Source organism: Echinops telfairi, unplaced genomic scaffold, assembly GCF_000313985.2.
Source record: "Echinops telfairi isolate 266 unplaced genomic scaffold, ASM31398v2 ScPeMD7_35;HRSCAF=133_0, whole genome shotgun sequence".
NCBI classification, from domain to species: domain Eukaryota; kingdom Metazoa; phylum Chordata; class Mammalia; order Afrosoricida; family Tenrecidae; genus Echinops; species Echinops telfairi.
Window position 1 is genome coordinate 767,582 of NW_022103932.1, and position 27,278 is coordinate 794,859.

At 47.9% G+C, this 27,278-nt stretch overlaps 1 protein-coding gene across 5 annotated transcripts in view; it reads right to left on the reverse strand.

Moving 5' to 3' along the window:
* Positions 1-790: 790 nt before the first annotated feature.
* RASGEF1A (RasGEF domain family member 1A) overlaps positions 791-27,278 on the reverse strand; it is a 38,309-nt gene continuing 11,821 nt past the window's right edge. Inside the window, exons 1-14 of one of the 5 annotated variants that reach the window (XM_045290267.1) lie at positions 24,818-24,848; positions 13,946-14,137; positions 12,298-12,420; positions 10,369-10,506; positions 8,043-8,264; positions 7,361-7,435; positions 6,960-7,052; positions 6,428-6,530; positions 6,258-6,337; positions 5,065-5,256; positions 3,430-3,553; positions 2,991-3,063; positions 2,779-2,864; positions 791-2,594 (exon numbers count right to left, since the gene is read on the reverse strand). In XM_045290267.1, coding sequence (XP_045146202.1) covers positions 2,783-2,864; positions 2,991-3,063; positions 3,430-3,553; positions 5,065-5,256; positions 6,258-6,337; positions 6,428-6,530; positions 6,960-7,052; positions 7,361-7,435; positions 8,043-8,264; positions 10,369-10,506; positions 12,298-12,420; positions 13,946-14,131 — 1,491 coding nt within the window. In that variant the 5' untranslated portion in view covers positions 14,132-14,137; positions 24,818-24,848 and the 3' untranslated portion in view covers positions 791-2,594; positions 2,779-2,782. Of the gene's footprint in view, positions 2,595-2,778; positions 2,865-2,990; positions 3,064-3,429; positions 3,554-5,064; positions 5,257-6,257; positions 6,338-6,427; positions 6,531-6,959; positions 7,053-7,360; positions 7,436-8,042; positions 8,265-10,368; positions 10,507-12,297; positions 12,421-13,945; positions 14,164-24,817; positions 24,849-27,278 lie in introns of those variants that run through there. The other 4 variants (XM_045290264.1, XM_045290263.1, XM_045290266.1 and 1 more) reach the window with 4 other exon arrangements.

Sequence of the window (27,278 nt, forward strand, 5' to 3'; positions counted from 1 at the left end):
TCATAGAGAAAGGCCTGGCAGAACTCAGAGAGAGGAGAAATAGCACTAAGAAGGCATGCTCAGAGTGTGCTTGTTTAAAGAGATTTCTGAGGAATTATCTGGAGTTGAATAGGTCTAAAAAATGGGGCACAAATGCTCTAAGTGGAGAGTAGGATGGAAAAGCGATCCCAGAGCAATGTGAGTTCATGAACATGTTCACAAACATGGGTTCTAAAAGTAGACAGGAGCTATTTAACGAAGAACTTCACTTTGAGGGAATGGCTCAACTCAGATTACCAGGCACCTATTTCTGACTCGAAAGAATCATCTGAAATGACACTTTCAGTACTACCGCACTAATGGACTTCCCCAAAGATAAGGGCAGTGCCATCACTGCCCACATCAGCACACCTCGCGTCTCTAGATCAAGCCCTTGTGTCTAAGGCACAAAACAGAAACCTCAATGCAGCTGAGATAGGTAACTATAAATAAGAAGCCAAGTGGCACAGTGGTTGAATGCTTAGCCGAAAAAGTCAGTGGTTCGGACCCATCGTCCACTCCTTAGGAGAAGTATGTGACAGCCTGCTTTCATAAAGATTATAGCCTTAGAAACCAGTTCAAATCTGTCTTATAGGGTCACTATGAGTGAGGATAAAATCAATGTAATGCATTTTGTTTTTATTCTAACCATAAACGAACACTTCTGTGCAGTCCCTTTTAACACTTGGAGTGTGTCAATGGTCTCACCTCCTCACTCATCCCACACCCTGCACCCCGCCCCAGCAGCAGGATGAACACAAAGACCAGGACCTTGAGGAAGAGCAATATGTCCTTTTATTGATGCAAGTACGTCCAGTTACGCAGGGAACTGACATTCTGCACTATTGTAGAGCTTAATACTCAGTTCACTTCAAAATACCACAACAGCATATTTAGGGTGTGTATTAAACTAAGAAAATAAAGTAGCAAACACAGATACCATTTCAAGTAGGTACTAGAACTGATGACCCAATTAAGTGCATATTTAAGTGAAATCTCTTAAATATATTTACAGATATTTTCTATCATTGACTTTCAAATATATATTCTCAAGTTGTAAGCCTTTATCTCAAATACATAAACAAAACAATATGTATTATCAATATACAGTATGTACTATCTAGAACATCTGAAAAGTGCAAACACTGTAACAATACAGTGTAGATAGTCTTACTCCACCCAGGGCAGAGGGAAACATCTGTAGCAGGTTAAGCACAGTCATTTGCCCTCCCAAGTAGGGCTCTCAGCACTACTGGGTCAGCAGGATCACCCTGTAGGCACCTCAACTCTAGGTGCTAGGAACTGACCCCCCTCACTCACACCATCCAATTCAAGACTCCTGCTGAAAAAACACATATTGAGAGGCACGGATGACAATAGGTGGATGGACTGTATCTGGTTTTCTGACAGACTTGTCATTATCTCTCCTCCCAGTCAGTGGGGGAACACGGAATTGAAAATTCTAATATGGGTGCAGGATATTTTTCTAAATGGAAGTTTTATTTGATTGGGTTCCAGTAATTAATAGTCTGGCTAATATCTAGTCCAAGATTCTGATTAGGGGAGTGCCCTACCCATAGACGGGCAGGAGTGTAGGCCACAATAATACCTGATTTAATTAAGAGCTTATTTTCACATAACAATTTGAAATTCTATTCTTTTCATTACAAATAAATGTGTCTTTCAGTTATGATCTTAAAAACTGGCACATTTTCAGGATTTTCCTGGTTTTTATATTTCCTTGTTTCCTAAAATTCAGTTGAAGAATAATTTTTTTAGACATATTTCAACAGAAAATGTGCTGCCAAGTGAATGACCTGGAGCTTCTGCAGGGCTCTCAACTCCACTGGGTCAGCAGGAGCACCCAGCACGTGATCCCTCTTTCCTACCCCACAAATCCCCGATGGAGGGAAAACCAAATGTAAACTTTGGAAAGCCTGTCCTCAAAGGTTCAAATCCAGAAATCCAGTAAAAGAGACCTCTTGGCCACTCCAGTCCTTCTTGCTAGAACCAAGCTGGCCGGTGCTAGAAGAGCCAAGGACATCAACGCGGAACTTCCTGGTGCCCGCCCTGACTCACTTCCGGTTAGGAAGAGGGGCAGGAAGAGTGGGCCTTTTCAGGACCCTCTAAGGCACTAACCGGAACATAAGAGATACTGGCTGCAAAGGTGTCCACACAGGTAGGGCTTCTGTTAGTTTTGGTTGGGTTTTTAAAAATATTTTTCCTTAAGATGTTAATAAAAAGTAGAAAATAAAAATCTACATTTCATTAGAATAAGACATTATCATGGATACCATCTACCATGATACTCTCCCTCTCCCTCAACTCCCTGAAACAGGACCCTGCCCTGTTATTTAAAATAAATCCAAAACTTTTTCTGTAAGGGCCACAGGTTGATGCATGAAATAATTACCAATTCTTTTTCATAAAAGATATATACAAAATGGACCCCAACCAGCGAGGCCTCCTTTATCTAAACGCTTATCAGTCAGGATTAAAATGTGCTCCTTTATGTGCTCCGTTTCATTTCCGCAGGCTGTATGCTGAGCCCTCAGGCTCGGTTAAGGAGAGTGGTCCTAAAGGTGGGTATGGAAAACAGAAATGGTTAGGCAGTAAGAGACTTGCAGGCAAGCTCCTATCTCTGAGCAGGTGGGAGTTCAGTACCATGCTTTGGCTTTCAGAGGGCCAGGGCTGCAATTGCAAGCAGCAGCCACCAAAGGAGGAGTAAGGGATGCTCAAACCAAGTCCTTAACCTCTCACCATCTCACAGCAGTTTTACGCTTGAATCCCTGCAAGTGGAAGAGCTTCCTTTATCTGATATGGGTGGACATGCCCTTGGCCTCCTTCTGCAACAGGCAAAATCCACGATGTCTTCCTCCCCTTTGTCTTCCTGTGCCCTCCACTTCCCCATCATTATAGACTTGGCCTAGGGCTGGGCCAGGGGTGCATAGCTGTTCCATGAGTTCTCCTACCTGAGGGTCTTCCAGCTGTCCTTTTCCATGTGGTTCTCAGGACCTTCACTCTCAAAGGAGGCCACGAAGAGAGCTGAATGACAGTAAAGCCCCTCAGAACCAAAGCATCAGGCTGTCTGATGTCCATCCCAGTTGTCCCTCCTGCTCAAACTCTCCTCTCCAAGGGGCAGTTGGGCCCAGAAGGGATAGTTTAGATCAAGGAGACAGTGACCTCAGGCCTGGGCTCGTTCTCTTGAGAAGGCCTAGGAGCCCAGTCCTCTCTTCTGTCCTTATCCTTCCTCTCTTGTCTTCCCATGACCCACACCCACTGCACACTCACCCCATGAACTGAGCGGATCCTGTGCAAAGTGGGGTAAGCGATAGGCTGCCCCAGGGTGGCTGTGGAGACACAGGCCCTGGAGGGACTGTGGACACTGTGGCTCTGGAATGGCAGCCTCACCTTCTTCACTGTAGATGGGTGCTGTGAGCAGGTAGTTCTGAAGCTTCTTGTCCTTCTCAAAGGGACACTCCACCTGTGTCCATGTGATGAAGTCATGGATTTGTCTGGAAATTTCCCGAAATTTCTGCGTGGGAAGTAAAATCAATGGATGTTCATTTGCCACCTTAACTTTCTCTGATCCTGAGGGTCAGGGGCAGATTCCGGTTTGGTGTACTGCTTACTTCATAGGATCCGATCAGTTGGGGCTATAGTCTTACATGGCTGATCCCATGTGGGCAGACTTCTCAAGACCATGAGTATGGGCACTGTGTGAAGCATAGTGCCAGTAAGTTTCCCGGGCTGCTCTGTCCTGTCCTCTGCCAGCCTATTAGGCTGCAGCAGTATCTGTCCCTCTCTAGGAAGCCCCGGTCTGAAGAGGCACCCTGACCATACCTACCAGAGTACACCAACCAAAAGATTCTTACTGGCTATGTGAAAATCCACAGCTCTCTCACCCCTTACCTGCATATGGACAGAAAGCTTGGCTGGCATCAGGGCTCCCATATTCATCATAATCACCTTTGCGCCTCAGCCCACTGCCCCTCTGTCAGAAGCCCTTAGCCCCTAAGCAGGTTCTTCATTTCTATATAGAATCCTTTGCCCACTCATCTCTGAAAACGTCCCTTCTTGCCTAAAGCCTTTCAGGCCCTCAAGCTCCTAGGGGAGGTTCCTTCTCTGGGTCCCTGTTAGGATCAGCACTACAACCAGGGTAGAAGTTAAATACTGAGTTCTAGTAGCTCAAATTTAGGAACTAGACCATTCATCCCACAAGGGAAGTGGCTGAATTAAATTTTCCCACCAAAAAAGCCTCTGTGGCTTAGGAAGCCCTACCCTGGAGCTTTGGGTCCCTGTGATAAACTAGGGACTGGATGCGAATGTATTGCAGCTAAATCTTCCATGCTCATAATCACGGGTCTGGAAAGCTGGCTGGTGGGAGAAAACCATCACAGTTATGAGATATGAATAAATCTTAATACACATTCTCATGACTGGACATGGTCCCTCCAATAACCCCACATAAAGAAACTGTCATAAATGAGCTATCATATAAGATGAGTCATTCATGTTTCCGGCTATTCTCTGTGCCTGGAGGTTATCTGTAGATAAGAGCAATCGGGTTCTATACCCAATCAACCAGAAATGTAGCAAACCTCTGGGGAGGGCTCAGGGGGTTCGAGGTCAACTAGCAAAAGGTCAAGAAGATGACTTGCCTCCTTGCTTGTTTACTGTTACTCTCTTATGACTTTGTAATATGTTAGCTATATGACGTGCATGCTTTATGAAAGATCTGTAATCCCTATTGGAAAACACATTCTCTCTCTCAGTCCTGACATGGGATGAGGCGCCCCTGTGCCCCACTGTCTGTCTGTCTTTAATATTTTCCACAATCACAAAGTCGCTCATGAGGACCAATTCGAATGTTGGGAACCCCCCTCACCCAAATAGGTCCCAAGGGGCCTTCTAAGCTCCACTGGCAGGGCTCCAAAACCCCTTTGGCCATAGATGGCCAAGCTCTTAGCTTAAGACACTATAATACATAGGTCTCTGTACTGCATATGCTGGGACAACCTTCTGACCCCAGTGAGCTGAGCTTACCTTGAAGTTCACCTGCCCACTGGGCAGGTGGTTAGTGTGGATTTTGTGCAGGAAGTAAATGTCCTTCACAAAAAGGTTGAACACAGGGATCACAATCTTCTCTCTGTTGCTGTGTGCCATCTGGGACCTCTGTGTGGCCCCTTGCAGGGCGGTGCGGTAGTTACAGAAGTTACTGGATGGATCCATGTGGTGCTGTGACAAGGTACATAGGCAGACACTGCATGAGACCAGATTGGCCACCTCGGGGCTCTGTTCCCTTTGTCCTCTGTCAGACATGCTTAGGGCAACTCCTTTGCAGAACTGGAGACAACTGGTGAGAGTCACTGTCCTTGTGGGCAGCCCCACACTATCACCAGGGAAGCCTTTTTTTGTCCCCATCCCTAACCTGGAAGGGAGTATAAACAGAGAGAAAGTCCAGAGCCTGAGCACCAGGCCCAGAGGCTTTCAGGGCCAGCCCAGTACTCTCCAGGAAAGCTTTACAGGAAGCACGCCAGCCCATAGCTCTCCTGTCCTGCTGCAACCTGCATCTCGTCAGCTTCCTTTATTCCTCTATCCAGTCCAACACCTCCCAAGCCTGACCAGCTCCACAAGACACAAATGTTTGCAAAAAGTGGATTCAGCTGTCCAATATATCTGGGCAGTGCTGAAAATGAACTCTGCCAGCCACTGGTTGAACCAGGTTCAGGAACTATGAGATTTCCAGACAGAAGAAGCCTGTGAATGCTGTAGTTACATGTTGCAGATTTAGGACCTGTGGCTCTGCTGGGTCACAACCCTGTCTTACCCTCTCCATGCAACTTATTTTGTATGATTCTGGTTTCTAGTGAAGTTTAAGTGCCAGGAAAAGCTTAAATGATAGCGCAATGGGTTGTGCATTGGCCTGCTAATCAGTAGGTCAGCAGTGGGAATCGACCAGTTGCATGAAAAAGGTGAGGCTTGCTGCTCGGGCCAGTCTACTCTGTCTTATAGAGTAGATAATAGAAACGACGTGGTGGTAGTGGGTATGAAGAAAGACATCAACCAGGTAAATAAACCTACAGTTATGCACATACATGCTACATAGCTGTACATCAGGCAGCAGGTGTAAGCACAGCCGAGCATGGTGGGAAAGCCCTCTCTTGCCACCAGGAGGAGGCCCTTCTCCGGGCAGTGCAGGAAGCAGTGGAACTGCATGGGACCATGGTAGTATCTACCTCTAGGACGTCAAACTTGGCCGTCTTGACTTTGGACCATGTTTTCTTCAGCCGAGCTACAGGAGTGAGGTTCATGCCAGCTGTGGGAACAGCAGGGTGGGATCAGGGCAGGAGGGGCAGACCTGCTCAAACAGGATGGGGTGGGAAGGCCAGGACACCTGGGCACTCACAGATGATGGCCATCATGGAGTTGAAGTTCCCAATGTTGAAGCATTCCCTGGCCACCTCAATGAAGAACTCCACCATGCGTGTCCGTTGCTTCTTTTTGACCACCTGAGGGAGCCAGCAGTGAGCAGGGTTAGTCCATCCCACAGGGGTGTGCTGAGCAGGAAGCCCTCACCTTGGCACGTCGCTTTGGGGGCTATTCGGCAGGATAAAAGAGGCAGGGCAGGCAGGGGGGAGGATGCAGACGACATAAGGGGAAGATGCTGCCCATTCTCAAGGGATGTTGTAAAGCTCCAAGAAACACGACACAGGGTAGCAGATCTTGTTGGGTATAGAGCAAGACTAAGTTGGACAATGCCTCCCACTATCACTGGTGATACGTGGGAGGCTGGTACTGCCAGGACCTGGTAGTGGGAACTAAACTTATCCACGTTAATAATTTTATCCTATCACTGGAACTGGACAGGATTCAGAACCCAGGTAGTCTGAATGGGCATGAAAGTGGAACTCTCTGGCATGCATCATGCGCTGGCATACCCGGCACACCTCAGTGGCCACCAGCATGCTGAGGCAGTTGAACCAGTTGTCGTAGGCCTCCAGGCTGTAGATCTTGGTCTGAGCTCCTTGGCACTGCAGGGAGATGTCAGGTCATATGGAGCCAAGTCTTGCTAGTCCCAAGAGCAAGAATCACAAAGCCTGGCCTGAGGGAGTAGGGTAAGGTAGGTTGGACATGTTTCCAAGGCTGGCCTAGCTCAACATATTCACAGGGGAGCCAGAGAACACTTACCTATTACTTGGATTTCCCAGCCAAGGTGTAAGATGAGATGCTAAGCTAGTCCCCTTCCTCCAACCTGAGGCCAATGCCAACCTCCAGCTATTAACTTATAAGGCCCATGTCCCCCCTGAACAGAGGCATTGGGTCACAGAGTTCCACTCACCCTTTGGTTATCCAGGGAGTCTCTGTGGCTGAGGATCTGCATCAGGTCCTCTGGGTGGATGCTGTGGATCTGCTCCTAGGGGTGGCAAGGGGTGGTAAGTCTTGGTGGTAAGAAGCCCACACACCTTGGGCAGGTCAGACACACCAGAGAGGGCCAATTCTGGGACCATGTAGGGTGCTTCATTCAGAACAGCAAAGAAGCCATCAGGTATGAGGCTCAGCTACTTCCTGCGGGAACAATGCCTCCACAGTTGAGGGCCCTTGGCTTCTGCTGGGTGCCCCCACATGAACCATGAGTGTCTGAGAGGCTCTCTTCTGGGAGAGGAAGGGACAGAGATGTGATACAAATGTCGTTGTTGGATGTCTGTCTCTCTCTTGTTAACCCCCTTAGCTATCTTCCAGGTCCCTCCTCCCTCTTGAGGCCACTTTGATGGCCCTAGCACATACCTTGAGATCAAAAGGACAGTGCTGACTCAGCCCCTCCTACTTCCTGGGATGCTATGTCTCTGCTCTGTCCCAGGCACATGGGGCCAGGTCTGGTCAATAGGTTGTAACTTGATAGCCAGGCTTGGTAGCCTGAGGGTAGAACTTGGGTACCATACTGAGAACAGCACTAAAGTCTACCATGTCCTGGTTGAGAAGCACACCCCGACTCCCTGGGCAGGTAACAAGTCTACACTGACCAGCTCAATGTAGGTCAGCTGCTGAGCCAGCACCAGAGGGTCACAACACACACTCAGGATGTCCTTCTGGGTGGTCGGTGATTTAGTATTGAGGACAGCCCCTTTGTTCATGGCTGAGGGGTGGAACTTCTCCCAGATCTCCTGGAGCTGGCTCCGAGCTGCCAGGGACAGTAGCAGCTTCTGTGTCATTTGGGTCACAGCTTTCTTCACGGTGCTGTTCTCCTGGGAGATCAGAAAGGAAAGAAATGAGGCATCAGCATGAGCAGACCACAAGTGTAGACAGCTGTTGAGTACACTTGCTGCCTGAGCTCACATTCCCCTATCCCTACCCCAGGGTAGAACTAAAGCCACCACCTGCTGAGACATAACAGAGTAGGGCAGTACCCATCATACATACCAAGGGGTACCCCCCCCCAAATGGGGAAAAGCTCCACCCTTCATAGAAGGTATTTTCCCCCTCTAGGCGAGCATCCAACAACTCACTCTGAGTTAGTACACCCAGTGGTCTTGCCTGGGAAGGTTCTTTCTGGTCAAAGTGAATTTTTTTGTAAAAGCAGTTTTGCTCGAACCTCGTTTTTTGTGATGGCCGATTTAAGGGAAGAGTGTGCGGCTGAATGCCACGGAAACCGTTGTACTGTTGAAGACAGCATACAAAGACAGTGCTATGGAAAAAACTCAAATGTAGGAATGGTTTTCTCATTTCAAAAAATGTGAAATGTTGATTGGTGACAAACTTTGTCCCAGATGTCCGTCAGCTTCCTGAGAGGATGCAAATATTGACAAAATTCATGCACTTGTGCTCGAAGACTAACGATGGACCATTGAGGAGATGGGGAAGTTAGCTGAACTATCTTGGAGCTCAGTCCAGCTAATTTTAGTGGAGGATTTGGGAATGAGAACGGGCCTTGCGAAATTTGTGCCGCAGACTCTGACTGACCATCAGAAAAGAGCCTTGACTGGAAACATGCTGTGCCTTGAAAGGAACCCAGATGTTTTCCAAGGCGAGGAGACATGGTGCTATTCTTACGACCCCAAACCAAACATCAATCAAGCCAGTGGAAGACGCCATCGTCCCCTCACCCACAAAAAGCTCATCAAGTGAAATCAAAGATCAAGATGATGCTCATTTGTTTTTTGATATGAGGCGGACAGTGCATTTAGAGTTTGTTCCACCAGGTCAGAGTGTTCATTGAGCTTTCTATTTAGAGGTTCTGGAAAGATTGCATAACAGTGTGTGACAAAAAATCCCTGATGTGTGGAAGATGAGGGACTGGTTTTGCCACCACACAAATGCACCTGCTCACACAGTCATCTCAGTGCACCAGCTTTTGGAAGAAACAGCATACCTTTCTTGCTTCATGCCCCTGACTCACCTGACCTAGCTCCGTGTGACTTTTTTTTGTTTCCACAAATGTAGAGGGACACGAAAGGACCGATATTTAATGTGGAAGAGGTGAAGAAAAAATTAAGGAGGTGAAGTCAGCCATCCAAACAGATGAGTTTGAAAAATGTTTCCAAGAATGGAATCACAGATTTGACAAATGTATTAAGTGTAATGGAGAGTACTTTGATGGTGATAAGGTTGTTTTGTAAAAAATTAAATACATAGCTTTGAAAAAAAAATTCCATTTCTTAAGGTATTCCCTCACCTCCAGTCTGCTGGGTGAGGGGCAGATAGCCACTCAGTGGAAGGAGTTGAGGGCAGCGCCAAGTGTGAATTCTGGGTCTGAAAAGTGCGGACTGGCTAGCGAGCTACTTCTCAATGCCCTCTCTCCTGCAGCAAGAGGAATAGGAGGAATGCACCAGGACAACAGGAAAGGCTTTCTCCAGAGTCTCTTCTAAGAGCCCTCAGCCCCCCGAGCTGCCTCGGGTTTTCCAATATTTGAGCAGTGGGAGCTGCAGAGCATGCCCAGAACCCTTATTGCTAGTGGGCAGCTAGTGCAGGAAACCCTGACTCTGGAGGGTCAGAAGCAGGCTTGGTTTTTCTCTACTAGAGTCCCAAGAGTGAGCTTGGAACCAAGAGTGGGGATGGGGTGCTACTAACCTCTGGATTGGTGTTCTCTATTCAAACTGGGGAGGCCCTCACCTTAGGGACAGGGTGTAAGAGGTCAGGAGGGATGAGCCTGGACAAACCTACATATTCACCATGATGCCCCTTCCCACTGCCCCTTGGGCCCCCCATGGTCCCAAGCTTGCAGTGGTAAGTCCAACCCCAGGGAATGGTAAGCCCAGAATCTTTTCAGATTCGGCACCCATAGGGTGTCCTGTGGGAACAGGGCCCCACCCTTGTAGCCTCATACTCAAGAAAGCAGAGGGCAGGCCTCACCTCATCACGTTGAGTAATGCAGTGAGTGATGGCGCGCAGCTCAGCCATGGCCTTCTCTTCCTGGAAGTCGCACGGGAAGGCCTCGGTCCACTCCTTCAGAAGCTGTACAGTCTTGACTGAAAAGGATTTCCGCTTAGCCTGAGTGGAAAATGAACCCCAGGAATGACAAGATGGACAGAGATGTGTGCCCCACCCCCACTCGCTGACTCCTAGGGCAGGCACCCAGCCCACATCTGCCGCAATGGGCAGTTTTGTCACCTTGGACGTACTTCGCTGCTTATTTCCCTTAGATCAACTCCTTTTCACTTAAATTCATTTTCAAAAGACCTATTACTTACTACTACCATGGCACCGAAAACTAGTGTCATTTGCTGCGACTGGAAGTTACCCCCAAAGGAGCCTTGGCGGCATAATGGGTTTAGAACTGGGCTGCTAACTTCAAGGTCAGCAGTTCAAAGATTCCAGTTGCCTCATGGGAGAAAGGGTAGGCTTTTACTCCTGTAAAGAGTTAGTCGAAGTGACTTGATAGCTTGAGTTTAAGAAGTCACCACAGCAAAGCGCGCAGTGAAAGCTGACTAGTACCAGTAAAGCCAGCCTCTTACTGGAAGCCAAGGAAGCAATGATAACCCCCTCAAATAAATAATCTGAGATCCGCCATCCCCTGCCTAACTAGTCCAGGACTCCCGAGCATCTTGGATGTGGGAGAGCCACACTGGGCCTTTCCCAGTCTCAGACGGGCTGCAGGTACTGGGAGAGACCTCACGTCTCACTAAGTGCCCTCTAGGCTACCTCAACCATCTCCTACTCTCTGTTTCTTGTATCCCACTGTCCAAATACTGATCTTTCAGGTCTTGAGGGCCTCCCTCTGCTCCCTGCGAGGAAGCAGGCCAGAAATACAAGCCTAGCACTATGGTGCCCATCGAAAGTATTCCTGCTCCTGGGCAGTCTTAGTCCCTAGAGTGAATGATAAGGTTCCCTTCACACTCTTAAGTTCATGGCTCCTGCTCTTCACCACTGGAGCCCCTCTAGCTGCACTATGTTCTTCCATGTCCCTTATGTCCCCACAATCCCCTGCTGCTTTTGGGTTTCTTTACCTTCTATTCAGACTCCCTTAAGAGCACTTGTGTTGGCCCACTTGTATTGACTGGCAAGCATGAGGATGATCCCCCAGGATGCTTAGCTAGGCAGCAGTCTGAGTCTGCAGGATCTGTTCCCTCAGCCATGGCTCTGGGCAGGGCCCCCCCACCCCCCAGTACCAGTTACTGTAAGGAGACTCTCTAGTCCAAGGGAAATGGCAAGTATACAGACCTCCTTTGCAAATCTTTATAGGGGAGAGAGACGGTAGAATATTTATCAGCAAATAGGGACAGGCTATACTCTGCTACAGCCAGGCTGCCTCTTGGTGCCTAGGTACCGTCCCCCTGTGGTGTGATGACACAGCCCAGGGATGACCCAGGCACAGGGATGTCCCCATCTTCTGCAGCTAACTCATGAGCTCAGTGGCCATTGTAGTGTTATGCCCTTCCTGACTACCCAGACCTGGGCTCCCACACACAGGGACATCTATACAAACGGCCTCATGTGTGGGCCACTGAGCACTCTCTCTCTAACATGAGCAGGTGTCAGCTGGGTGTATTCCACTTGAACCCCAGTCCTAGTTGGCTGAGGGATAGGCCCCACTGGCTTCTGTTCCATGACCTGTGCTCAGACCTCAGGTTTCAGGGGTCCCAGCATTGACAGGTAGATGGGCAGTGTGGTCTGTTAGAGCCTTTACTGGGAAAAGAGTGGCCAGCTCAGAGCATACCCTCCATACCTTGGGGGGCTTGGCCATGCCAGAGTCCGCAGCAGCGCCTATCCTGAGAGCTACTCAGCACAGGCTCTGTTCTTGAGGTGAGCAAGAGGGCAGGTGGAGAGGCAGATTGACCCTACCTGGTCAGGGCCCGCTTCCAGCTGCTGCCTTTGTGCCAAGCAGAGCCGCCCTACTCGGGCCAGCAGGTCATTAGGGGGGATGAAGACCCGGGAAGTCAGCAGAAAAGTGAAAATGTACGTCTTCTGGAGAAGGGACACAGGGAAAAGGCAAACCATGGTCAGTGGTGGCGTGAGACAACCACCCGCATGGCTTCGTGCCACTGCTTCAGGGAGGCTGACCCCAGGCCAGAGCATGGCCTCACTGGCCCTTCTCTTTCACCTCGAAATGCCTCCCCCCACCCATTTTCTTCATTTTTACCTTGAAGACCCTCTCCTTTGTCTCCTGCCCACTTTATAGGCATAGCTGAAACATTACCTCCCACCTCCTGCAAAGCCTCCCTGACAAGTGCTCCTTTTCCAGCCGGGTGCTCCTCTCCGAGCCGAGCTCACCCAGCCTGAGGCTGTCATGCACTGCTCTGTTCTCGTGGGCCTGCTCTCCCTCCAAATCCTAACAGGGGTGTCCCAGGCTGTCATGGCATTGTTAGCCCTATTCCTCAGCTTTGGCCTCATACGCCAAATCAGATGCGGCCTCTGTTCTGCCTTACTGCCATCCACTTGACCTCTCCTGGGAAGCAGCCCCCTGCTGGGTCCCATCCTTACATGCCCTGATCATCTTCAAGGCCGATGAAAGGCAGCTCAGTAAATCACCCGGGCTCTCCACCAACCCAGGCTGGGTTCTGAGAGTTTTGGGGTTAGATGGGCAGAGGGAGGTAAGGGCAGATGGATGGACAGATGGACAAAAGGACATATAAATAGGCAGATAAACACAGAGGATTGTGAATGGATGGTTGGTACATGAATGAACAGATGAATGGATGATTGGGCGATACAAAGGTAAAACCTCAGAAGACCCAGAAAGGCAGAAAGCAAATTGGACATATTAATATGGGCCAGTGGCTCCTGCAAAGGAACTCCGCAACCCAGTAATTCCTCCTTCATTCCTTGGCAAGCTCTGTCTGCCTAGCCTGGTTAGCCTTCCAGCAACGGTCAGCTCAGCAAAGGAAGCAAGCGGGCCACACTGCTCATGTGGCTAAGCGATGGTGCTCATAGGCAATGGAAGAGAAGCAGAAAAGGAACTTATCCCTCTGCTCCAACCCTGAAAACCATGTTCTTGTGAGGAAAAAGGGAAGAAAGGGGGTGGGGGTCCTCATTTGCTTTGTTGATGGCTGGTCCTGCTTGTAGTAGGCATGTGCTCTGAACGCACCTTGCACCCATATCTGCACAGGCGTATAAATAGACAAGGGTTCTGCTCTCTGCGTGGAGCCCTGCACTCACCCATGACTCCGCACCTAGGCAGCACTCTGTGCACAGACAGCTCTCCCGCTAGCCACAGCGGCCAGCGAGCATGCTGAGGTGTCACAGGACCTCCAGGTGCTGGTTTTGCCCTTAAAACTCCTCTTCTTCCCCGACACCCTGCCTAGAACTTAGGTCCCTGCTCCAGAGAGGTGGGAGGGATGGTCTGAGATCAGAATCCCAGAATCCTTTTCTGTGCTTGCTTCCCCAAAATGCTACCTGCCACTTTCTTGTGAGCTCTGTCCAGCATATCCCCTGGAGAGTGCCACCCCCTCCCCCCACCGCCTTGTGTATCACCCTTAACTCCAGCACTCACATCAGGGTAATAGTCCACCGTGGGGACCAGGTGTTCCACCAGGGCTTCAAGAGACCCTGAGATGAGGTGTCCATCTTGGAAGATGAGGTCTCCGGAGCCACTCTTGCTGCACTCCCCCATGTTGGGCTGTCCCTGTTCACTACAGCTGGGCGAGAATACGCTGGAGAAGACAAATGTCTGGGGCATAGCTTCCTGGGAGAGAAGGAGGCTGTGAGATATCAAAGCACCCCATGAGGCCTTCCTCCCAGAGCATTGTGGTACACAGGGGAAGTCCCCAGCAGGGCTATGGAAGAGGGGCCCGGGGTAGCGGGTGGGAGGTGTTAACTATGAGCTCAGGCAGAGGGCTGGCTCCTGGCTGGTTCAGTACCTGTTCTGTGCACATTACTTTATTGTAGGGCCTAATATACAGAGAGCCTGCTCTCAGAGGTAACCCCCAGTGGGAGAAGAGAGTTGATACAGAAAACAAAGGCAGCAGACCCACAGGTAGAAGATCAAGGCAGCCTGGGTGGTAAATGTAGTTTTTTGACAGGACTGACAGCTCCCTGTGATAAGAAAGGAACATTCTAGCAAAATAACAGCAAATGCAAAGGTCCTGAGGCAGGTGTGTAGGGTATATATAAGCACGGAGAGTGGTTGAACCTACACCTCAGACAAGGCCTGAGACAAATGGTTCAGACCAGGATGAGGCATGGGTCACCCTGAGTGAGGCGGAAGCCAGGTGTTATTTGGAAAACACACCCAAGGCTTCCTTCAGAAACATGTCCCCCAACCCTTGGACAGCCCTGACAGTTGCTTTGTGGGCCATCACTGTCTAGGGACACAGCTGCCTCCCATGAAACCCAGGCTCTAGCACCTTGCCCAAGACTCATACACTGTTGGTCTCTAGATAGCTCAGTTCTAGGGTCAAGGGCAACTCTTGGGTCTGTAGACTTCAAGTTTCTGGAGTCATCAGATAAGGTGTTCTCTAAGCTGCTGGTCTCTCCTGCTGTACAGGCAGTGAGGTACTCTGCTTAGAGGTGTTAAGGGGGATAATGGGGTGTGTACTGGATATTAACCCACATATCAGCATCAACTTTACAAGTGAGAAGAGTAGCTCAGAGTGAAATGATCTGTCTGGAGACAACGTGTCCTGCGTCACCCTGACCCTGGCCAGCGGCCTTAGTACCCAGTGATGCTGGTCAGTGACGGGACTTGTCACAACACTCCTCACCATACAAGGATGCTTAGTCCTTCCAGGAACCTGTCCTACCCACTTCTGCCCCTGTGAGAGCAGCCAAGAACTTTATCCAAGCTGGGGGCAAGTGTTGCAGGTGTTCCCCCATCTAGTGTGTCCCCAACTACACAGGCGTATGGGGTCCCATTGGTGGTTAAAAACACCTAAAACAAACAAACAAACAAAACCACCTAAAACTTCTTTTTTTGTGAATTAGATGGCAGTTTACAGAGCAAATCTATTTTCCATCCAATAATGCGTATACATTTTGTGTCATCTCATTGAATTTCACCCCAGCAGTTTTATTGGCATATAATTCACATATCATACAATTAAATAGTTTCAATCACTTCAAGAAGAGTTATACAATCATCACCACAAGCAGGCTCAGAACCTTTCCCCCATTTTGTACTCATTGTTATTAGCTCCCCATTTCCCTTCAACCTACCCTGCCATACCCCCAAGGAGCCATTAATTCAGGGACTGTCTCCATATAGATCTACCCATCCTGGATACAGAAAACCCAACAAGAACAACTAACTAAAATACATAAGAACCTCAATCAAAAAGAAAGCAGAAAATATTAAAAACTAGAACAAAATTTAAATAGATCATAAGGGAGATGAAAGGTTGCTAAATATAACCTAACTGCCTCTGCAATAATCCACTTTCTAATGCACTCTGCATGTTAGCCAGGCTGTTCACAGCCCTGCCCCATGGGCAGAGGGGATGCAACAGGGATTTGATCCACATGTATTTTCCTTTCCTATTATTTTATTTTTTAACTGAAGCAGCTTTCAAATGGGTCAAAAGGGAGATCAAATGATAAGACATTACATTTTGACCTGAGAATGTCTGCCATAATTGACTTTACAATGCTCTCTGTCTGATTATAGGGCTATTCACATCCCTCGACTATTATCCGAGGGTTAATTCCTGTCTGGACCCTTCAAATGGATCTGGGGCTTCCACTGTCATCCATAGCCTTCTGTGAACCAGGAGATCACAATTTAAGTTCAGATACATTTGGATTAGATTATTTACAATCCTTGTATCACACAGATTGCTGTGCTTCTTCCATATGGGCTTATATTTGACAACTGACTTGGATGGTTGCTTATTTGAAAACAAGACTTTAAACCACAGATTATTTTTTTTCCCTTTGTTTTATTTAAAAATCATTTTATTAGGGGCTTATACAACTCTTATCACAATCCATACACCCATCAATTGTGTAAAGCGCATTTGTACATTCATTGCCCTCATCATTCTCAAAACATTTCTCTCCACTTAAACCCCCGGCATTAGGTCCTCATTTTTCCCTCCCTCCCCGCTCCCAACTCCCTCATGAGCCCTTGATAGTTTATACATTGTTATTTTGTCATATCTTACCCTGTCCGACGTCTCCCTTCACCCGCTTTTCGGCTGTCTGTCCCCCAGGGAGGAGGTCACACACCGTTCCATGTAATTGGTTCCCTCTTTCCTACCCCTTCTCCCTTTACCCTCCCTGTTTTGCCACTCACACCACTGGTCCTATAGGGCTCATCCGCCCTGGATTCCCTGGATTTTCAGTTCCTATCTGTACCAGTGTACCTCCTCTGGTCTAGCCAGTCTTGCAAGATAGAATTCGAGTCATGGTAGTGGGAGCGGGGAGGAAACCTTTAGGAACTAGAGGAAAGTTGTATTTTTCATCGTTGTTACATCGCACCCTGACTGGCTCATCTCCTCCCCGAGACCCCTCTCAGATTATTGTTTTGATAGCTGTGCACCACCTAGTTTTTTCACCACACTTTGCTATAGAATCCATATATTCTGTGATTTTTTCAGATCATCTTTTAATTTCAATACCCACCATGAGATAACGCTCATGCCACTTCCTCCCTGAGCTCCCATTTCCATTCCTCCTCTTCCCCACCTCAGCAGTTTGCTGTCTTTGTCCAGAGGAAAGATGAGTGAGGAAAAGTGACCACACACACACACACACACAATCACACAATTAACCAAAATGAGTTAATGGACCATGTGCATATCAGTCTCCCTTACCCTGACGTCAGAACTAGATTGTATTCAGCAGAGTAAGAGAAAAATGTGGAACACAACTCAAACTCATTGAAAAGACCAGGCTTGCTGGTCAGATAGACACTGGCAAGCGCCAAGACGATGGTCCGTAGTCCCTTTCATGTCTCCAAATGGCTTTATATCCCCATTTCACCTAAACAGGCAAGTCTATAGAGGGAACAATAACACTAGTAAGTTCCACATACCTCACAAAGGTCTTAGATATCACTAGTATACATGCACGAAACACATACATATGCACACCCACTAGTCTATCTGCATAAAACACGTGGTCACTCTTGGCTGCACTAAGTGTAGGTTTACTATGAAGGAGTATAGAGGGAAGAGACTTTCATTTGCTGTTTTATACATTTAAAAACTATTTAATCAGTTATTTTTTAAATAGCCTTTTTACTTGTCAGCGAGAGAGGCTTACTTTTCAAAGTAGCATTTTGTAAAGAAGCTACACCAAAATCAATGCCATTATTGTCACGTCCATTTTGACCCTATAGGACAGAGTCGAACCGCTCCATGAGCTCCCAAGATGGTGATCTACAGAGAAGCAGCCTGGCCCATCTTTCATCTTTCTCCCAGGGAGCTACTCGTGGGTTTGAACTGCTGACCTTTGGGCTCACAATGGAGTGCTTTAAGGAAAGTTTGTTGCTGTTGCTGTTATGTGCTATAAGTCAGTTCTGTGTCGTACAGCAACCCTCTGTGGGACTGAAAGAAACACACTGCTTCTGCTCCCTCCTCACTATTGCTCCTGTGGTGGAGCGCTGTGTCAGTGAAGGAGCACACAGGAGGAAAAGTCACAAACAACATGCAGGATCTGTGAGGAGACGGTATGTGCCACCGTGCCGCTAAGTGACAATCTCATTGAATCCTCCCAGTCACTCCTTACAAAAGAAGCTACCAGTCTAGCCGAGGCCTACTGAGACCAAATCAGCATTTCAGCAAGACACACCAGTACTGCTCATGGGAATAAATGGATAGTCTTTTGGAGGGCTACATTCCAGATGAGAAGCAGTAGATTAACTGAGTCAGGGCTTTGGTTCTACATCAGCTTCATCTACTTCCCACTCCCATGTCCAATGGTTTTAACATACTTGCTCTGGGGTATAGCCCGGACACTGGTATTGTTCAGTTTTCTGGATGAAAACCGAAGGGTGAAGCATAAGGAGCCCCTGTGTTGCCTTGGCCATTCTAACTGAATCCAGACCAAACTCAAGGTTGACATATGGTCTAACACTCAGGAAGAGCCTGTAGCCAGGCCAGAGGGATGAGGAGGATAGGATTGGCCTGAGCAGTTTTCTAAGAAGGCTTCCACATGGCTGAGTAGAGAACCCAGAGGGGCCCACAGGCATTAGTTCAGTGGCCCACATCTAGCTGGGACTGGCATGAACAAAACAGAAGCCCCAAAGTAGAAGTGGGTAGATTTGCACCTCAGCCTGTGCCTTAGAGACTCCTTTGCAGCTACTCCTCTGCTCTGACAGGCAGGCAAGCAAGCACCTTCTAATTATAAACTTCAACTACTCATGCTACCCAGAAGTGCTGCTACCGGAGGGAGGCAAGCATGACTCATTTCTCTCCTTGAAGACAGGCCTTCCCGGCTTCCTCTTCCCTTGCAGGCCCAAGTTTCAGGTCCAGAGAGATGAGCAGGCCACATTCAGAGTCAGTTCACAAATTCTCTCTATAGGTGGCACATGCCTGCATCCACATGCCAGGGGCTCCCTCTAAGACCTAGGCTGAGGCAAAAAGACCAGGTTGAATTCCTGGGAATTAGGTGAGGCTCTATCTATTGACCTGGGTCACTAAGGGGCAGGGCAGCCCCGGGCAGCATGCAGGCGCTATGGAGAAGTGCGGTGAGCACAGTCAGAGCATGCTTTGGGGGGTTGTGGATCAGGAAGGCTTCTCTGGCTCAGGCCCCACTATCTTAGATGAGCTGCCATCAGCGGGTCAGGTGAACCAGGTAGGCAAGGCAAGCAAATGATGGGTTTCTTGCAGTTCCATGGTGGCTCCTGCTCTCTCTTCACGCTTTGCCCAGCTTCCCTAGCTTGGGGCACATCTGCTGCTGCACCCAGATATTGACCTGACTGCTGTGGCATCTTCGACTGCCTGCCAACAGAGCTTCCCTTAAACCAGCGACATTAATACCCTCCTGAGGCATTTTCTGTGGCGTCACATCATGCTTATCTGAACTCTAACCAGAGTGAGCGCCAGCTATGGTGAAAACCCAAAATGTGGCATCAGGAGACACACTTTCTTATCTTGATAACACAGAGGAGTCTGCGTTTCAGCTTCCTAAGCTGTAAAATGGAATGTAAACTTTTTGCTGACTGGTGAGGGTTAAATGAGAAAATGGGATTTGGAGCTGCTGTTTGTGTGAGTGCCAGATGCCCCTGGCAGTGTGTCCCTAGAGCAGTATTGGATGCTGCCAAGTGCACCCCGGCCTGTGCACTCACCTACAAGGAAGCTGAGTGAACTGGCACCAGGTGCCACCCCAGGCCCCATCCTGCCTGCTGAGGGACTAGGTGATGAAAGAAAAACAAAGCAGTAAGGAAAGCCCTGATGGTCTTGTAAAAGCCTTCAGCAGCTTATGTTGCTGCAAACAATTTACTTACATGTACTTCGGTAATGAATATAAATTATGTTGATTCTGGCGGAATATCCAATTACTGCACAATCCATCTGCAGTACTATCCCAAGCCTTTAAGATGTACTACAGTTTCTTTTCTTGTCTAAAAATCATTGTATTGGGGGATCTTACGGCTCTTATAATAATGCAGTGCTGGCCTCTGCAGGATGAACAAGCCCGAGGAGAAAAAAATGGTACTGCAGGTTCTAGGGGTGGGGGGGTGCATGGGAGTGGAGGTGGCAGGTAGGAGGAGTGGGGTAGCCAACAAACTCAGAGATAGAGAACAACAAGAGATCTATAATTGATGGCAAGTAGGGCATATAATGCCTAGTGGGGTTTAATCAAGTGCTATGTATCTGAGAAGAATTATTGATAGCTGAATAGAGTGTGAGCATGGTAGTGGGATAGGAGGAAGGTGAAAGGAAATAGAAGAAAGAAATAGGAGGCAAAAGCTATTTATAGAGGTATAGCTACAGGCATGTATAAATGTAAATATATTAATTTATAATGAAAGGGATGGAGGCCAATGTACATATATTTATATGTTAAGTATTAAGATAGCAGATGAACTTTGGGCTTCTACTCAAGGCCTCCCTTAACACAGGAACATTTAGTTCTAATAACCTGGCACTGTTTGGTACTCACCTACCCAACACAATTGCTGAAGACAAAATGGGTGTATAAGCAAATGTGGTGATGAGAGCAGATGGTGCCCAGCTATCAAAAGGCTTGATGTTAAACAAGCAGCCATCTAGCACAGAAGTAAATAAGCCCACATGGAAGAAAAACACCAGCCTGTATGATCACGTGTTGATGAGATCAAGTATCACGTATCAAAAGATCCAAAACAAACAACTATATTGATGGGAATGAGAGAGGTTGGAGTGGAGACCCAAATCCCATCTGTAGACAATTGGACATCCTCCCATGGAAGGGTTATAAGGAATGGAAGATTCAACCAAGGTGCAATATAGCACCGGCGAATCACACATTATTCCTCTTGTTCCTGAATGCTTCCTCCCACTACCATGACCCAGTTCTACCTTACAAATCTGGCTAGATCAGAGAACACTCATTGGTATAGATAAGAACTCTGTACACATGAAATTCAGGACAGAAAAAACCCTCAGGAACAGCAGTGGGAGTAGTGATATCATGAGGATAGGGGGATGGTCGGAAGGGAGGAGGAGGACACAGGGGGAACCCATCACAAGGTTGGATACGTAGCCCCCACCCTGAAGGGGATGAATAACAGAAATGTATGTGAAGGGAGACAACAGAAAGTGTAAGATATGAAATAATAACATATAATTGAGCAAGGATTCATGACTGTGAGGGGGTGGGGGACAGAGGGGAAAAAAGAGGAGCTTATGCCAAGGATTTAAGTAGAAAATATTTTGGAAATGATGATGGCAACATAATACAAATATGCTTGATAAAATTGATGTATAGAATGTTATAAGAGCTGTAAGAGCCCCCAATAAAGAGATAAAATCAAACAATTCTTACATAAATTATATCAATCACATTTGCCCATATGTTGCCATCATCATTTTCAAAGCATTTTCTTTCTACTTGAGCTCTTGGTAACAGTTCCTCTTTCTTCTCCCCCCCCCCCCCTCCTACCCTCATGAGCCCTTGATAAATTATAAATTATTGTTATTTTCATATCTTATACCATCTGCTGTCTTCCTTCACCCACGTTTCTGCTGTTCAGTCTCTTGTTCGCGCGTGTGTGTGTGTGTGTGTGTGTGTGTGTGTGTGTGTGTGTGTATTACACATTGATCATTGTAATCCCCCTTTCTCCTTCTTCCCTTATCCTCATGGTATCACTACTCCCAATTATTGTTCTGGAGGGGGCGTTATCTATCCTGGGTTCCATGTGTTGAGAGCTCTTATCTGTACCAGTGTACATGCTCTGGTCCAGCCAGATTTGTAAGGTGGAACTGGGGTCATGATAGTGGGGTGGGGGTGGGGGGAATCATTAAAGAAATAGAGGAATGTTGTATGTTTCATAGGTGCTATGCAGCCCGCTGACTGGCTAGTCTCTTCCTTGTGACCCTTCTGTGAGGGGAATGTCCAGTTGTCTACAGATGGACTTTGGGTCTCCACTCTAGCCCTCCTTGTTCATATTGATATGATTGTTTATTTTAGATCTTCTGATGTTTGATACCTGATCCTGTCGACACCTTGTGATCACACAAGCTGGTGTGCTTCTTCCATGTGGTCCTTGATGCTTCCCTGATAGATGGTCACTTGTTTAAGTACAAGCCTTTCAGACCCCAGGCGCTATATCTTTAAATAGCTGGGCACCATTAGTTTTCTTCACCACATTTTGTCTTCAGCGATCATGTCAGGAGTGTGAGCATCACAGAATGCCAGGCTATTAGAACAAAGTATTCTTGCATTGAGGGAGTACTTGAGTAGAGGCCCAATGTCCATCCGCTTCCTTAATACTTAACATATATGTACTCAGACCTATATCCTTGTTGTTATATTTTAATATATTTACATATATACATACCTATATTTATACCTCTATAAATGTCTTTTGCCTTCTAATTCTTTCCCCTATTTCCTTTTATTTTCCTTCTGTCCCACTATCATGTTCAACTTTCAGCTCTGCATACTTCCTCTCCCCACCAGGCATTCTATGCTCTCCTTGCCATGGATTTCAGATCCGGGCTACAGTTCCGTTAGACCCATCAGGAGGGGACTTCCAAAGGTATCTCTCAGGAAGAAGGAAGAGCTCAAAATCACCCTGCAGCCCCATGTTCACTAGCCACTCACACAGGAGCTGTCCAGGAATAGGGCCTTGGCCCCTCCAACTCCCGGCCTCATCCCACTTGGCCCTGTAGCCTTCATTCTGGGGAGAAAGGCAATGGGAGAGGGTTCAGAGACCTTGGATAGAGGCTGAAAGAGCAGGAGAGCAGTAGGAGAGAAACTTGGAAGTCAGGGCCGAGTCCTCTCTGAGCAGCTTCCTGCACAGGGTGGCTGGCCCAGAATCTCCCGAGCACCACCTGCAGCCACGTCAATCAAGCCACAGGTGAAGCAGAGAAAAGGTGCCTGATTCATGGGCAAGGACAGCCTTTCTCTAGCCAGACCTTCCTTTGCCGGCTCTCTCAAGAGCTGTGTGAGAGTTAGGCTTTGTGTTAACTTGGCTGAGCCAGCATTCTTAATACTTTGATAGTTGAGGCCTCCTCCATGATGTGACCTAACAGTGTACTCAACTTCATGATGGGATCTGCTGTGGGCAGCAAGGCAGTGTTATCTTGGGGGAGTACAGCCTCCTTACTCAGGTCACAGTCCTGATGCAATTGAAAGGAATTTTCCCCAGAAGTGTGGCTTAGTCCTATGGAAGCAGACTCTATGGGAAGGCTAATCTCCCCTGGCTGGTGTGGATCCTGGACCTGCTGTAAGGACCTCCAGTTCTCTGAACTGGAGCCAATGGCTCAATCAACTCTGTAGTCAGGAGACAGAACTGCTGACTTTGCATTCATTTGCGTCAGCCTATGCCTCCACCAGAAGCTCACTCATGGACCACAATTAACGATCTAGCTCTCTGGAAAATGGGTACAAAAATGGCCATCAGGGTCCACCTTGTATGAATCCCCAACTTTCTACCAAGAGAAGGTGGGGAGGGTACTAGCTGCCCCTACTTCTGTCATTCTTTGCAAAGGCAGCACATGGCTTCTGTTTTTCAAGCTACTCAACAAAAACTGGAAGTTATTTTTAGCTCAACAAGCTGCAGGGCATCAAAATTAGCAAGCACAAATTACACATAGTGTCAGTCTTCCTTCTCCTGGCTAAGGGAGGGGGAGGAGAGGGGAAGAAAGTTCTCCTGCATGGCGTTATGTGCCAGCCTTGTGCCCACCACTGGTGGGCCACTGCACTAATTTTGATGGAGATTTCAGAATGGGTGCACTGGAGGAAGGTGTGCCCGGATTCATCATGAGCTGGAAAACTCCAGCTGGCAGTCAGAGGCCACGGGGAGAGAACCCTGCTAGCTGCTTGGATTCAGTAGTGGCATAAGAGCCTAGCTCTGCCAGAAGTCTTGGGGAAGTAAAACTAAGCTTCAAACCTGTCTTCATCCCTCTCTAGTGCTCTCTGGCTTTCTAGAATGTTGTATTCTGTGACGGGGTGGGAGATGGGTTTTTCACAAAGGCCTGTCTCCTTGCTCGTTCTTTTATTCCTTCACGCACAAGTATGAGCCCAGACTTCTATGTACCAAACATATTTTGGACACGGGGGACACATTACCAAAGGACTGGACTGTGCTTCTGGCTTCACAGAGCACACATTCTAGCAGAGGGAGGCAGCCCATATCTGGTGACCACAGCAGAAAAGCACGTGGCATTATAGTTTAGAAGGGGGCAGGGTCGTGGGAGCAGGAGCATGGCCTCACTGAAGAGGTATGAGAGAAAACTTGGAGAAGACTTCTAACCCCCAAGCCCCAGTGCCCAGTAGCCTAGGGGCTACTTGTTCCCGGGGAACACCTCCCCCAAGCATTTGTTCTACAGCACGCTCAGCCAAAGGCAGTTATCTTTGCGTGCAGTAATCTAAACACGAGGCTACCCAGGTTAGTGGGTCAGGGTTCCAGCAATGTGAGAATGCTGCATTCCTCCCTGTGACCTGCCCTACGCAGTGAAACTCTTGCTCCTGGTAGCTCTGTGCAGACTATCTGCCTGCTTAGTGGCAGCCTCTAGCAAAGGAGCTGCCTGTGTTTCCAGGCTGGTGGCCCGCACTTCACATAGCAGAGTTCCAACGGATGGAACTCTAAGCAAGATTTTGAGTCAAATCCGATTTGTAAATGAAATGCTGGTCTAAATAAATGAAGATATATTACATTTAGACGATTACGCATGCAACATGCAAACACATGGTAAACGGTGCTTCAGTGAGGAGGCGGAGCCATTGTTTGGATTAACATAGGATTTGCAGAAGGGGAGTTAGAATGGAGGCAAACCTTAGTTGCAGCCCCGTCTTCTCTCTTGCTACCACCAGTGAGTCTTCCTCCTCCTCCTCTTTCCACGACTGCATGAAGTTCTAGTTTAGGCCATGGGGTAAACGTAGCATGGCGAGGGCTTTCAGCTTCTTCTGGATATCTTACTTTAGAAGGCAGTTCAGAAATGGATTTTCTTTTCCCAAAAGTTCTTTAGCGTAGTCTAAGAGTTCAGCCAAGGCTTTCTGGGGGCTGGGGAGCAGGACAGTAAAGGTGGGTAAAGAGGAGTGGCTTCCAGAGAGGCAGCAGGAGAGGAAGGGAGGCAGAGGTCCAAGGTTGGGGATGGACTACAGACCCTGGGGATTCTGCCATTGGGGAAACGGGAGGTAGCAAGTGAGGGTCCAGAGCTCTGATATTGCTATTTAAAATTTGCTTAGTTTGTTTCAAAATGGCATCCTGCAAGACTATTTTATCATTTTGATTTCTTTTGGAAACTTCTAAGAACCAGTTTTTAAAACATCTCTCATTGATTTGGTTTCATATGAAAGTCCTTTCTAATTTAGAGGAAAGGAAGATTAATTTAGTTATAATAAATTACTCCTACAATAGCCATGGGTTTTTGACATTTTCTCCAGTAACTGCATATCAGAGGCCTAAGCCCAAAACTCAGCGGAGGTCAGAATGCTTACATGAGCTGCGGCAGTCCAATGAAAGGGTCTCACTTCGGCCTTGGAGGTGTACTTCTCCATGTTACTAAGAAACTTGCAAGTGTTCAAAACCCAAATGTCTTACGGTGCATCAGAAAGGAAAAGGATAGAGTTCAGAAAAATTAATTGGCAACTGGATGGCAGTTCCACTAAGCTTAATTTGGCAACAAACACAGCAAAATCCCCAGAAGACAAGCAGAAACACAAAAGTACAGTGAAAAGACAAAGAAAAAAATCTCTCAAGTAGCCAGCTTCACAATAAGCAGAGGCTTTGATTTGAGAGGCTTGGATCCAACAAGCCCTGAGAATTCAAGGAAATGGTTTAGGGCACAAGGACCCTTGCTGCATCCATGATTTCTTGGGTATGCAGAAGGTAATTTTCCTTCAGATCCTGCAAACGGTGTGCATAAGATAAAAGCAAGACATTCATTGAAAGTACTAAGACCAACGGAACCAAGGAAAAGACTGAATTCATGTGGTAAAATCCAACAATTCCTTCACTTCTCTTCTTTAATACCTGTTGTCATAACTTTATCAGTACCCTTCCCTTTCTTCTTTTTTCTGTCTCCTCTTTTCTCTCCAGGATTCTGTGATTTTTTTTTTTACCATCAGTCTAAGGCTAGCAACTGTCCACAAAGTGACCATCACTAGGCTGGTCTGTGCCCACCTGGATAGCCTAGAACCTTGGCATCTGTTGAAGACGAGTGTGTATGCTTGGCTCTTTGTTACTTCTAGAGATTCCAGGTGTGTGAAAAGACAAGGAGCCTTAAGTTCGGAAGCCAAACCCCTCCTTCCTCACAGGTATCCCCGGATCTGCCCTCAGCTTCAGATACAGCCCTAGGCACTAGATGAAAGAATGGTTCCTGGGATAGGCTCTACATTCCAGCTCCTCCAGCGTAAGTCTAGAACCTCAGCCAGGCCGCAAAGGCCCTCCCTGAACGACTAAGCAGGCCAAAGCACATCTGTAACAGGAAACTCCCTCTCTCCCTGCCTCTTTTCCCTTCCTAGAACCCAACTCTCAGAAGATCTTAACCTAGAGTTGAAATCATATGTCTCTTTTAAGCTCCTGAGAACTCTGGAGCAGTACAAAGCAGTGTGCCTGTCTCAAATGGTGTCTGTAGGGAAGCATGGGTTAGGTCAGGCCTATCCCACTCCCCACTATGTCTATCTGCCGCCATCCTCCCCATAAAGCAAACCACCACATCATGAAGCCAGCCTCTCTCCTCGCGAGGCACGTTTCAGGGGTGTGGGTGAGGCAAGGCCCAGTGCTCAGAGCACTCGATGTGTGGGGATTTCACTGTGGCACCGCGTTGGCAGTTCTTTCTGAACTGTTCCACGGTGCCCCCCTCTTGGCCCCTTCACCATCAGAGGACCCATCATACAGATGGGAGAAGGTAAAGGAAAGCTGTTTCCTGCTCCCAGAAAGATGTGCCCTTTCTGGACCCATGTGGGTCTAGGAAGCAGCTGCTCTGCTTCACCTGGAGTGAGGAACAAAGGGTGACAGACCTCTGTGGATAAGGTTTCCTTAGGTCCTCACTCCTTATCCCTGGGCTTCCTGTGGATAACCCCGCAGTCCTTGGGAGGGCATACCTGGAGGCTGAGCCAGGGTAGCACTTTGTAGCTACCTGAGTCTCCATCCTTCCAGCCTGGTGAGTATCAGAGTCCCAGAGGGCCAGGGGTTAGGAGGGGGCAATGTTATTTTCCACAAGAAACAAAGTCCAAGAAATCATACTTGCTCTAATGAAAGGTCACGTCTCTTACCTTTGTACACCCTCTGG